The 13,441-nt window shown below is 43.8% G+C and overlaps 1 protein-coding gene across 3 annotated transcripts; it reads left to right on the forward strand.

Moving 5' to 3' along the window:
• Nucleotides 1-1,866: 1,866 nt before the first annotated feature.
• Nucleotides 1,867-10,819, forward strand: LOC123188235 (kinesin-like protein KIN-4C). 3 transcript variants are annotated; one of them, XM_044600272.1, is made up of 27 exons: nucleotides 1,867-2,071; nucleotides 2,235-2,379; nucleotides 2,909-3,055; nucleotides 3,674-3,826; nucleotides 3,981-4,207; nucleotides 4,572-4,747; nucleotides 4,846-4,970; nucleotides 5,068-5,104; nucleotides 5,198-5,289; nucleotides 5,376-5,489; nucleotides 5,559-5,672; nucleotides 5,955-6,041; nucleotides 6,137-6,314; nucleotides 6,385-6,485; nucleotides 6,731-6,829; nucleotides 6,903-7,016; nucleotides 7,081-7,197; nucleotides 7,277-7,357; nucleotides 7,450-7,521; nucleotides 7,596-7,686; nucleotides 7,798-7,820; nucleotides 7,920-8,005; nucleotides 8,511-8,774; nucleotides 8,936-9,077; nucleotides 9,194-9,292; nucleotides 9,387-9,977; nucleotides 10,096-10,819. In XM_044600272.1, the coding sequence occupies exons 2-27, from the start codon at nucleotides 2,245-2,247 to the stop codon at nucleotides 10,441-10,443; spliced, it is 3,813 nt and encodes a 1,270-aa protein (XP_044456207.1). In that variant the 5' UTR covers nucleotides 1,867-2,071; nucleotides 2,235-2,244; the 3' UTR covers nucleotides 10,444-10,819. The 3 variants fall into 3 exon arrangements, with proteins under 3 accessions (XP_044456207.1, XP_044456209.1, XP_044456208.1); XM_044600274.1 differs by having other exon boundaries at nucleotides 7,804-7,820; XM_044600273.1 differs by having other exon boundaries at nucleotides 1,881-2,108.
• The last annotated feature ends 2,622 nt before the right edge of the window (nucleotides 10,820-13,441 follow it).

Here is a 13,441-nt window from a genome sequence, read left to right on the forward strand (position 1 = left end):
AGTTATGATGGTATTCATGGTATGATCATGTACATAGGCATTACGTCTATGATAATTAGACCGACTCCTGTCTGCATCTAGTACTATTACTCCACTTCGAGAGCGCTTCTATGCTTGCCTCTCTACATATTAAGTTCATAATAAACAGAGTAATGCATGAAGTATGTTGATAATGTAGACAGAATAAAACCAAGCAATATGATTAACCCTCGTCGTTTTCTCCTTAGTATCAACAATACGATACGTGCATTGCTACCCCTGCTGTCACTGGGTGATTAACCCTTGTCGTTTTCTCCTTGTGCCACCCTTGAAAGCATCGAGGAATGTCTCATGAGCGGCCTCGGCATCAAAGATACGTCATACATGCGGCCATCTTCGTTTTCGTTGCACTTGCATGTCCATTTTGCTCATATGCTTGCGTGCTATTCATTTGTAGGCACTTCAAACTTTGGAGGCATTCAAGGCCCAACATGACAACAAGTCCTTGAACCTCACCCATTGTTGGATGGTCATCAACAGGGTCAAGAAGTTCAAGGCGTAATATGCCGCCATCAAGGCGCGTGGAGGGGAGGAGGCCGTCGAGGACCATGGTAAGGGAGAGAAGCCACGGCCGCGGGGGAAGAACAACTCCAAGAAAGAGAACAAGCGCGATGCGGCATCGATTGCCTTGCATGCCACTGTGGAAGGCATGATGATCAAAAAGGAGACAAGGGAGAAGAAGCATCGCCAAGACAAAAGAAGAGTAAATGAAGGCCTTCATGGAGATCCAAAGGAGGAGGCTTGAGCTTGATGCGGAGAAGCAAGCGAAGAAGCTCGAGATGGAGGCGGAGAAGCAAAGGAAGATGCTCGAGATCGAGGCCACCAATGCCAAGACCAAGGCAAAAGAAGTGGCGCTCGCTAGCATGATGACGGGGGTGGAGATCATGAAGACGGACTTGAGCACGGTGACCCCAAGGAAGAGGTCTTGGTTCGAGAAGATGCAGGTCGACATGCTCAAGTTCAACGACGAGTGATCTATGATGAACAACGCCATTTTTTGTACGCCAGCAAGTGCGCAGGCATGATTACGGACGAGATGGCATGGTTGAACTCCCGCCCCTTTTTGTGTGATGCCGGCCGCTGGCATGACGCCGGCATGAACTCTGGACGATGGCATGGCCGCTGGCATAATCTATGGCCGTGGCTTTTTAAAATTCTGTGCGAACAAGATTTGGGTCTGGACGTTGGGCACACGACCGATCAAAACGAAGAAGGGGCGCACGAGCCGATCCAAACGATAAAAAACAGACAAGGATGTGCGTTCGTTTGAATCGGATCGACTTGGAGTTGCTCTTGTAAAATATAAATTTTGCAGGAACGTAAGACCTTCTTTGGTTTGGAGGAATTTTATAGGAATTCTAGAGGATAGGATTTCTTATAGGATTTTTTTCTTTAGAGCCCTTTGGTTCATAGGAATGGATTTTTATTCCTACATAGGATTGGTTCCTATCCTCTATATTTTATAGGAAAATAAAAATGAGTCTAAACTCAATGAAAAAAATCCTTTGGTGTCAACCAAATGACATCTCATTTCCTATTCCTACTCATAGAATTTGAGATACATGTCATCTCATTTTCTATAAAATTTCTATTCCTACGATAATCTTATCTTATGAATCAAAAAGGCCTAAGCATTAAAAACACAGCAACCATCCGTGGTATCGGCCGCCAACGCCATTCAAATCCGGCAACAAAATACCCGGGCGTGGCACGTGCTTACCGCCTGACAGAGAAGGGGGCCGCGTTTCCACCCCCGTTTGAATTTCGAAATCGGATCCGAAGCCGTTGCGTTGGGTCCACCACCCGCTGGAGGACGCCCCACGGTTCTCATTTCTTCCCATTTTCTCTCGCACGCCTCCCCTCTTCCGTCCGCGCCGAGCTCTCCCTCCCCCCCTCCTCCCCCTCATCCTCATCCGCCGCCGCCGCCACCAGGCGCGTCTTCCTACGCAGCCTCTCTTCTCCCGCACGCCCGCCGCCCCATCCTCTCAGCCCCCGTCGACGGGAGGCGCCGCCACGGCGAGGGCGCGGTGAGGTGAGACGGATTCAAAACCCTCGGCTCAGATTCCGAGGTTCGCCCGAATGGATGCCCGGATTTCTCAGATTTCCGGCTCGGGATGTCTAGATTTCTTGTTTTCTTGGGGTATACTTTGGGCCCTGGACCTTTTCTTGATCCGTTCTGGGAATTTCGTGTTTAGGGTTCTTCCGATGGGGAGCTCGGATATGGCGTCGCAGCCGCAGAGCGACAGCGTCAAGGTGGCAGTCAACGTCCGGCCGCTCATCACGCCGGAGCTCGTCCTCGGATGCACGGACTGCGTCACCGTCACGCCGGGCGAGCCGCAGGTATGTCTTTCTTGGTTGCCTCTGCTGGTCTTGGCAACATGCGCTCCCAGGATTACAGATTGAACTGACGGATGGGCGGGCACATGATAGATTCAGATCGACAGTTGATTCATTCATTTACCAATCTGTTTATCTGGTTTGTTGCCATCTGGGTGGTCCGTGAAATCATGTCTCTGTATTCTCGAGAAAATAATCATGGCATCTGTGAATTTTTGTTTCTTGGAGCATAATCTGGGCGGCCAGATCCACCAAGGGCTTGGATGCATATGGGAGATGAGCCGTGGGGCCCTGGTTCTATTGCTTAGGAGTTAGGACCATTGTCTTTGCTGATTTTGAGCACACTGTTAAAACGTGTTATATTTTCACCGTTGAATTTCTCTTCCAGAACATTGGAATCTATTGTGCCCATCGGAATGAATGCTGAACCAGTATAATTTATATGATAACAACTTTATCAGTAGATTTCTTTTTCTGAATGGCTTATAAGTCTATAAATAGATGTTTATGGTGCTTTTTTGTGCTATTGTAGGTTCAAATTGGCCCACACATCTTCACTTATGATCATGTCTACGGCAGCACGGGGTCTTCTTCCTCGTTGATATTTGAGCAATGTGTGTATCCACTAATCGACTCATTGTTCTGTGGATACAACACCACTGTGCTAGCTTATGGCCAGGTACTTATTTTGTATGTTGGAAGTAATTTCCACACGTGCAATTACAATTGGTTGCTTTATAGCATTGCTCCTAGCTGTTACTGTTGTTCACCTAGCAGCTAATTAACCTTTATTGACAGTTTTATTAGGAAGATGCTTTACTTGTTGCTGTTTTGTGAGTGTAACCGTGTCATCTTCAATATTTACTCTAGCATCACTATAAGGATATCCGTGCGTGATTAAAGGGAGACATCTATCCCATATTTGCGCTTGGGGTTTATCCATCACTTGGCACAATGTGTAATTTTTAGACTATAGTACATTACTACATTGAGAGCCATAGTGTAGCAACTACGGATTCATCATGTCAACTTCTTTTTAGGAATGCCTTAATCATATGATTTTGTAGCCTTAACTTTTCCACATGATTTGTGAACGAATGTCATGCTTAAAATGAGAAAATTACCACTTTGCTTCCAACAATCCAAACAACATTTATGCCTCGTTTAGTTATGGTCCAGATCTCAGCATAGAACATAGACAGTAGCAAGGTAACAACCAACAGTTATGTCTTGAGAGTATTATTTTTGTTCTTGGATGTTTATCTTCTAACTTGCCTTTTTCTCATACAACCTTTAGACTGGATCCGGGAAGACATATACGATGGGGACCAATTATTCTGGTGAATCTAACTGTGGAGGAATAATTCCACAAGTCATGGAGACGATATTCAAGAAAGCTGATGCAATGAAGGGTGATACAGAGTTCTTAATTAGGGTATCCTTCATTGAGGTATGCTAGCTGGTACTCACTATGTTCCATATTTCTTGAACTAAAACCACGACAAGAATTATGGACGGAGAGAGTAGCACTTATCTTTACTTCAATATAATTGAAATACATATTTTGCTTATTACCATTTGGTGTGTGTTGCTGTTCACATCAGATATTCAAGGAGGAAGTATTCGATTTGCTTGATGATCCTGGGTCTGTTGCAAAAGCAGCAGCGCCTGCTAGAGTGCCTATTCAGATTCGAGAAACTGCAAATGGAAGCATTACGCTTGCTGGCGTGACGGAGGCTGAAGTCAAGTCAAAAGAAGAAATGGCCTTGCACTTGGCACGAGGATCTTTGTCACGCGCAACTGGAAGTACAAACATGAATAGCCAGTCAAGGTAAGTCGCATATACTTCGATGATGCGATGAGCAATTTTGTTTACATGAACACCAACTTTTCTGTTTAGACTCCTTTTTTCATCTGTTCTGGGTTCTAATACTACTAAAACGGTTAGATCATTCTGTTTATTTTACTGTTGGCTTTTGTGTTGCCATATGTGCTATTTGTTGGATTGGTTTTAAATTGGGACCTTGAGCAGATGAGCTACTTGCATGATTTTTGAAAGTTTAAGTGTAGACATTCAAATATTTTAAGCAATTGCTTTGGACAGTGACATGCCCTAGAAAAACACAATGTTGACCAGTAATTTTGATTATAATGTATTTATAACTTGTATTTCAATGGACATTTTTTCTTTGCAGTCGCTCTCATGCTATTTTTACGATATCTATCGAACAAAAGAGGACCTCAAGTTCTGCATCTGAGAAGTCAACTAGTAATGAATATGATATTTTATCATCAAAATTTCATCTAGTTGACTTGGCTGGTTCTGAGAGGGCTAAACGAACAGGAGCTGATGGATTACGGCTTAAAGAAGGCAAGGACGGATCTTCTTGCATTTGTAGATGTTGGTTTAATTCAGTATATAACTGCTAAACTGATATTGAATATGTTCTTTGTATCTTCTGGCTATAGGGATACACATAAACAGAGGCCTTCTTGCTCTTGGCAATGTTATTAGTGCATTAGGTGATGAAAAGAAGCGGAAAGAAGGAGCATTTGTCCCATACCGGGACAGCAAATTAACTCGCCTGCTGCAGGTATGTATACCATTACTTGTATTTCTATATGGCCTCTTATTTTAAGCCGGAAAACTGAAATCTAATATGTGGCTAATGGCTATTTGTTCTCTTGCAGGACTCTCTAGGAGGAAACAGTAAAACCGTTATGATTGGTAGGTTTAGAGTTTTGCACACTTATATCCTCGTATTGCCCTACTGGGAACAATACTAAAATCAAATTTCTTTGCCATTTATTTTTTCTGCAGCTTGCATTAGTCCTGCTGATTCTAATGCAGAGGAAACCATAAATACACTCAAGTATGCCAATCGTGCTCGGAATATTCAAAACAAAGCAGTGGTATGCTTGTTCTATCCTTAAAGAAACCTTTGCATCTTTTATTTGGGTTGCCATCACTTGCTTATCCTTTTGTATCTTATGAATAGATCAACAGAGACCCAGTTACAGCAGAGATGCAAAAATTGAGGAGTCAATTAGAGCAGCTCCAGAGTGAACTTCTGTTTTCCCGCAGTGGGAGTGCGGCACTAGAAGAACTTCAGGTTGGTTTGGTGCATTGACCAATCAGATTAGTTCATTTTATCACTAATGTTCTTTTCTGCATCTTTCAGCTGCTGCAACAAAAAGTCTCTCTACTTGAGTTAAAAAATTCAGAACTGTACTGTGAGCTCAAGGAAAGGGAAATGTCTTGTGAACAGTTAGCACAGCGTGCAGTTGCTGCCCAGGTATCTTGTGCTTGAATCGTGCATGCACTTTTCTTGATTCAGTGAAGCCATAATATACTTCTGTACATAGTGTTATTTATTAGTGCTTTATGAGTTCACCCTCCTTACGTAATGCAGCATGTGGGTGTATCTCTTATGTGATATTTGTATGTCTTCATGATATGCAATTACTTATATACCGCATACCATTTCTCTGTACCATCTATATAATGGAATGTAGCCTATGAGTAGCCCTGCCAATAATGTAGCACAATACATAACAAATATTTTATTTGTTGACAGCTGGAAAAGGATCAGCTCATGTTAAAGCTCGATTCAGCACGCAATGGAAAATCGTGGGATGATATTGAAAATGCCGGTAGTGAGCAGGTGTGTACAATGAAGTGTCTCTAATCAAATACCGTTTTGTGTGGACATTGTCATACCACCCTACTTGAACTGTTACATTATTATTTTCTGAGTAGGATGTGGACCTTATGAAGACCTATATATCGAAGATTCAGCAGTTGGAGGCTGAAGTAACACGGCAGAAGTTCTCCACTGCCTGTAGAAATGGTTTGCATGATCGACTTGCACTGGATAAGGGCATGCTTCTAGACGATCTAGGTTCAGGTTGTGAAGTAGGAACGCTCGAAGTGTCAAGTAAGTTACTGAAACACGTTGATACCATGCGTTCGTGACACTTACTCTAACAGGCACCCTTCTTTTTCAGGTGAAGTTGATGAAGAAGAAAAGGAAAGAGAACATTCATCCATACAGGAGAAACTGGATATGGAGCTGCAAGATCTAGATAAAAGACTTCAGCAAAAGGAGGTACTATTTTTCTTTCTTTATGATTGTAGTTGTTTGTATATGATTTACAACTTGTCTTGCTTGACCTTGGCATTTTGTTTACATGTACTGAATATTCTTCATTCACCCATCCGTTGTAAACTCGTGTTCAAAGATAACCACATTTAGCCTACGATTCTTATAGTTTTTTACTGTTCTCTGGTATTATTTTTTTGTTCCACTGGAAGATTGTAATTATACCTCTTTTTAAATTTAAATTTCTGAAGGCTGAGATGAAACAATTTGCGAAGAGTGATACCTCTGTTCTCAAGCAACATTATGAGACGAAGTTACATGAGATGGAACAAGAAAAGAAGGCTTTTCAGGTTTCACCTGGCTTAAATTTGCTGATTCCTTTTTTCCCCCCTGAAACAGTAGTAATCTTAATTGTGTTTACAGAAAGAAATTGAGGATCTCCGTCATGCACTAGCAAAAATATCTTCCTCAACTGATGAGTGCTCACACAAAATGAAAGAGAACTATCTTCAGAAGATGAACATGCTTGAAACTCAGGTTTGTACATACATGAATTGATCTTTTCTCTTTCTCAGATACTAACTGGCCACCATTATGGCAGGTCTCTCAGCTCAAGAAAAAGCAGGATGCTCACCAACAGTTGCTACGACAGAAACACAAAAGTGATGATGCAGCTATGCGTTTACAAGGAGAAATTCAACGCATCAAATCTCAGAAGGTTTTCCTTTCCTTCCAAATGTTCCCAAATTTAATGTCGTTTTATCATCTGACATATGTTCTTTTAAATGTTATCTTAGGTTCAACTTCAACAAAAGATCAAACAAGAATCCGAGCAATTTAGATCTTGGAAAGCGGCTCGTGAAAAGGAAGTGCTCCAGGTTACTGTTTTGACTGTTTGTAGTTCATTTCTTCTGTAAGCTTGCAATCTTTTAAAGGACTTGTGGTGAGAATGGTGTGTTTATATTACCAGCTGAAGAAGGAAGGGAGACGGAATGAATATGAGATGCATAAACTCCTAGCTTTAAATCAGAAGCAGAAAATGGTTAGTTTTCTAACAAAAAATCGTTGTTGTTGCTTCCAAATAACTTGGTAGTTATGCCAGCCTCCTCCATGTAGGTTTTACAGCGAAAAACTGAAGAAGCTACGATGGCCACGAAAAGACTGAAAGATTTGCTCGAAGCAAAGAAGTCCACCCGTGATGCTCATGGTAAGAAGCTACAGAGAGTGACTTCTTTTCTGCTGCTACTGAGATATTTATGTGCTCATATGTCCCAACTGATGAATTGCTGCCTTTTGGTTTTGATTTGTAAACTTGAAGGAACAGGCGCATCAGGGATTCAGGTGCTCTTACAAAAACCTGACAATATTTCGGTGAATACAATAGGCTTTTGTACTTTAATGTTGTACTATGTCTGAAATATTCTTTTAACATGTCACTAGGCCTTGATGCGAACGATTGATGATGAACTTGAAGTAACTGTAAGGGCGTATGAATTACGTTCACACTATGACCGACAAATACAAGAGTAAGTCTCAGGTTCCTTCTGTTGCTAATATAAGCTTTTGTTGCTAGTACTTTCTTGCCTGGTAGTGTTTATCATGTATATGTGCATTGTATCGAACAATTTTGATGACGGACAAAAAGGTGAACACGGTTTTAGTCATCGGAAATGAAACAGGCCATGTGAAAATAATTCCTTTCCATACCAAATTGACCATACCACTGGAGAGATCGATGCCGAGCGTGTAGAGTAGGGTCAGCTAAAATCTGCAAGGCTTGCAAATATATAGGCTTATATCCTTCTTGTTTCAAAGGCACATCAGTATTGAGATTTTTTCCAACACATAATTTATCTGAAGGGAAATCATGGGCTTTCACAGTTCAGTAAAGTTAGCTCTGATCTGTTTCTTTATTTATTTAAAATCAAAAACTGTTGTAACTTGTAACTGTGAAATTCTACATGCGCTGGTTGAGTGTTGTCTTGTGCATTAAAATTTAATGTATTTTACATAAACTTTTCTTTAAAACAGGAGAGCAACAATATCTAAGGAAATAGCAAAGCTGAAGGAGTGTCCCGAGGCTATGTCTCCTAGCGCTAGGAGTTCCAGAATATCAGCACTGGAAAACATGCTGTCATCATCATCTAGTGCTATGGTATCAATGGCTTCTCAACTGTCTGAAGCGGAGGAGCGGGAGCGTGTGTTCAATGGTAGAGGCAGATGGAACCATGTAAGGTCCCTGCCTGATGCAAAGAACACAATGAATTACCTTTTTCAGTTAGCATCATCTTCAAGGTATGTTGTACTTGTCATTTAGTGTCCAATGATGTTTATATCTCTTATGTTGTGTAATCAGTACTACCTGTTTTTCATGATTGAAGTTTTCTAAAAGAAATTAAATGGACAATCCCTGGTTTTTCCTAAATATGTTCTAATTTTCTGTATGTCGCTTCAAGGTGCCAACTACATGATAAGGAGGTGATGTGTATAGAGAAGGATCTCATCATTGGAGAACTGAAAGAAAAGGTGGTTGCGCTTAATGGCAGAACTAGACAGTTAGAAGCACAAGTTAATGATCTACATAACCAAAATATGCAGGTAAATACTCTATAATTGTGCACTTTTATCATCACTGAAATTTTGATGATGCATTTCATTAAGCAGATACGATTGCAGTTATCACTCGCACACTGATACTTTCTTCTAATTGACAGCTTTTCGCTGCAATGAACAATGCGAAGAAATCTGGTAGGGCCTCAAGGCGTGATACTACTATTGATCCAGAAGATGGTCAAATTTATGCTTTGCGGAAGGTATCTAGCTACCTTCCTGTTTTCAGTTTCATCTAGATTACATCTGGTGACATTCATAGGCAGTTTTTTCTCATGTTGCCCATCCTGAATGTAGAGTGCTCGAGGTTCTCAATTCCAGCATGGTAAGAGCAGCTTCTACTGGTCGGATGACATGGACATATCAGATGCTGATGAGTCGGGAGAATTAGAAGATATGAGTGATGATGGATCTGATACAGACTGGGTAGAGTCATCCAGGAAAATCAATAATACACGGCGGCGAACATCTAACCCGAGTAGAAACAATTCACTTACAGATGTGAAGTCAGAGATGCCTAGTGAGGAAATTCCCACTATCCAGAAAGAGCATGCTTCTTCACAGTGCTGCTCGTGTTCATCGAAATCGTTGTGCAAGCTCACCAGATATTGTGAGTGCAGAGCTCTAGGCTCACAATGCGGTACTGGTTGCGGGTGTAATGCTTCCAAGTGTTCCAATAGGATGCGCGTCGTCAAGGAAGAAATAGACGATGAACCACCATCCGAGAAGGAAGGGAGCGAGTTTGGTAACGTTTCTTCTTCAGGGAATGATGCCAAAATGAAGGAAGAAGTGAAGCAAGGAATCATGCTTCTCGAGAATGCTGTGGCTGAGAAGGAAACTCAGCAGCCAAAATCAAGAAAGCCATTGGCGGACATTGGAAATAACGATGTAAGTACACTACTACTATTTCAGGGAATACGGAACTGTCGCTCGCGACCAATCTAGTTTTCGCTGTCATGGACATTTCTGTACCGTCACTGCCTCATTTTGCGTGCATGACTTACAGGCAAAACAAGCTGGGGCAAAACCTAAGCAGAGGAAGAACTGGCGCAAGTCGGCAACAATCCAGCTCGTCCCTACGGAGCCTCCTGCACCAGCCCCAGCCTCTGCGCCGGATAACGCCGAAGCCGCTCCGCAGAACAGAGCCGACATTCCCCTGAGGCTGCCGAGGGCAATGTCCTCTGTGTCCGCTGCGGAGAGTAACCCTCTTACAGACCGCAATGCCACCAAGGCAGGCGAGTCCGTGAGCAGCAACAAGGAGAACGGCAGCGTTGCCACGACGAGGGTACCGGCTCCGGCTCCGGCTCGGTCGAGAAAGAATGCTGCCATGGAGAAGGAGAACCACCTGGGATGATGATCATCAGCCTGCCAGTGATGAGCATGTTGGAAGAGATTGCAGAAGAGGACGAGGTTAAACTGTTATAACCGACGAACGCCGAGATCCCCCCTGGAGATGATCGGTCGGATCCTTTTGCCGAGCCAAGAATTGATTGTGTTTTCTGTGGCATCCGACCGCGGAGTAGCGTTTCTGTTTTCTGTAGCCGGTTCTCCCGGGGCATGTCAGTTAAGTTAAAACTGTGTCTCTCCATACTGGATAGGTTTAGATGTACTTATGTGTGTTGTGAAGCCAGTTTTGCTGGCTGGCTCGTGTACTGCGGTGGGAGGTTACCTGACAGATGACAGTTTCTCTGCTGTTAAGATATGGCTGTGTTTGCGTTGGTCGCGGTTCACTTGATTGTTAGACCCATCCCTGGTAGAGTAGATGGACGGATGGGAATCTTACAAAGCCATTCGTTCATACCCGTGCATGTTCTTTCTCGCCTGTCTGCCTGTTTGATGCTGAACCTGAAGCAGCAAGTTGTGGTGGGGGGCTGGGCTTTCAGTTTCCCTTAAAAGAAGTGTAGTGTAGCGAGAATGATGGAAACCTGGAAGTTGGAACCCGGTCAAAATCATGGGTCAGATTGAATGACAGGATTATACCATTTGAAGCCGTTAGGTTTGACTTGCCATATGAACATACAGTACCACCCAACAACCCATTGCCTGAATTTAGTCAGACTCGGCCTCCTGGACAACAAGGCATTGAGTTCAGCTCAGCGGTTTTCCCGGCACGTCTGAGCCCCTCTTGAATCTAATTCCAACCCAACCCAACCAAAACAAATCGTCGTGAATCCGGTGACCAGTTTTCTTTCTGGTAGCTGCGGTGCAGGGAGAAGAGAATCCAATTCTCTGTCACGTCCGTGCGTCCTTGGCTAATCTCCTCTGCCTGCCTGCCAGTCCACACACATCCCTGTCGCGCCGTACGACGCGATTAGCAGCTGCTCTACCCCGGTTCCGATGTGAATACGGCGACGCACGTGAGGGCGGGCGTCGCTTTCGTGTCGCCACCAAGTACTACTAGTACAGTATTTGATTATTAATGAATCATATTGCGCCTGATTATATTAGATTAATCGGGGTGGATTAGGGTGCCACGCCGCTGTAGGAGCTCGAGACTGACACAGCTACGACAGACCTATAACGGCTACTTAGACCACGACATAAGCTATTACTGTAGTATAATTAATTGGCGGTTTAGTCTCAAAGGAAAGGGGCAGGAGGTTCAGTAGCCGTTATGAAATTCTTTTTTCTTTGAGGGGTTTATGAAATTCTTCTGTGGACCAAAACGTCTGGGCTTTTGCTTCTTTTTGTCTGACGGGGAATTGGGAGACGGAAGCGGCCCATGCGCTTGCTTCACCTGTGGCTTTTTTTTTTTTGAGGGGTGCTTCACCTGTGGCTGTAGGCTGTAGGTGCACGGAAGGAGGCAGTGCCGTGCCGGATGCTACGTTGCCGGGACGTACAAGTTTTTATCTATCTTGGCACCCGATTCTGTAGTATATCCACTGCTAGTAGTATCAATCTATCTCGTGGGTGGAAAGAAAGACGGGACAATTTTCTAGCACAAAAGCGTCCAAGCGGTGGGGAGCACAGCACACACTCCTTGACCCGGACGGCTCCCCCCCTCCTCCTCCTCCATTATTGGTGAGAGACGCCAAAATTTCAAAAGGCGGGAACAAAAGGGGGCCTCATCTCATCATTGTCGCCATTTGCAGGGCTCCGGATTGGCCGCGCCCTTCTACTCACGGGCACAAAGCAAGGGAGCCCCAAAGTAAACTCTTTTATTAACCCGACAGTATTTACCTACCTGCTGGGGCGCATATATTATGCTACTACTAAACTTTTTGATGGTCCCACACATTGTAGCATCTTCGCCGGCGTGACGGGTTATTCTCTTGTTTAGAGCTAGCCATGCGTTCGTTGCGAACTTGCGATCTGCATCGCTCGTAGCGGTAAGCGCTGCTATTAGTACTACTACCGTTGATTGAGTGGGTAACTATTATTACGCGCATTTGGCAACGGTTTCGCGTATCCCGGTGGGTAAATGGGGGGGCATCAGGTCGTTTAATAAAGGTCTTTTATATCCACAGGAATCACAAATCCCAGATCCCACGTTAGGAACAGAATTGCCGCACTCCGTGTCACAGATCGGGGAGTAAACAAAGCGTGTCAGGCAGTTACGATCTTCTCGTTTAAATACCTGCATTTATAGCAGATATCCTAGTAAAACTAACGAATGGAGCCATTGAGAGGAGTAGTAACATATATCTCAGGGTAACTAAAACGTCGATAATTCTAAACTCACGGACAACAACGAAGGGTTCATGGGCTTCTCCACACTAATTACCCCCTCCCCCTCCATCAATTTCATGGGGTGAAGCCGGCCTTCCTCTTTTAATCCCAATCAAAACCTGCCAACTAGCATCAATCCGTAAAATCTGTAAAATATGTCTATCGCTCTAGCATTGCTCCTGAAACGTTTGCTAACATGATTTCGAGCAGGACGAGTTAGTATGGTTTTAACCATCTAAAACAATCTGTAAAGTCTGTAAAAACACTGCCCAATGGTGGAAATACTGAGCATCCAAGGCAATGCCCCAAGTAGGAAGCGATGAGTATGCCGCCAACACCGCTCCGACCAAGGCGAAACTTTGGTTTTTCATAACCCGAGACCCAATGACAAGAGAGGTGAAGGGGCTCCTCGGCCTCCAACAAGGGATACGACATCTCATCCTACACTGACCAAGGGCGGTGAAGGGGCTCCTCGACCTCCAACAAGGGGTATGACATCTCATCCTACAACGATTGAGGTCGGTGCTAGGCTTTCACCGGAGCTCACCGCATCCATCATCACTGCAACCTGCCCATCGAAACACCGCCACCCGAGCCACAACAATGTCACATGATGCATCTCGTCGTCACTATCATACAACACCACAATCATCGAGCAAACTGAGCACCATGCCGCACCTTGC

This window comes from Triticum aestivum, chromosome 2A (genome assembly GCF_018294505.1).
Source record: "Triticum aestivum cultivar Chinese Spring chromosome 2A, IWGSC CS RefSeq v2.1, whole genome shotgun sequence".
In the NCBI taxonomy this organism is placed as follows: Eukaryota; Viridiplantae; Streptophyta; class Magnoliopsida; order Poales; family Poaceae; genus Triticum; species Triticum aestivum.

Excerpts from the sequence above, each read along its gene's own strand:
- LOC123188235 (XM_044600272.1), top strand. The coding sequence starts at position 2,245 with ATGGGGAGCTCGGATATGGCGTCGCAGCCGCAGAGCGACAGCGTCAAG. Across the intron at positions 4,748-4,845 it reads TGGATTACGGCTTAAAGAAG|GGATACACATAAACAGAGGC; the intron begins GCAAGGACGGAT and ends TTCTGGCTATAG. Across the intron at positions 4,971-5,067 it reads AATTAACTCGCCTGCTGCAG|GACTCTCTAGGAGGAAACAG; the intron begins GTATGTATACCA and ends GTTCTCTTGCAG.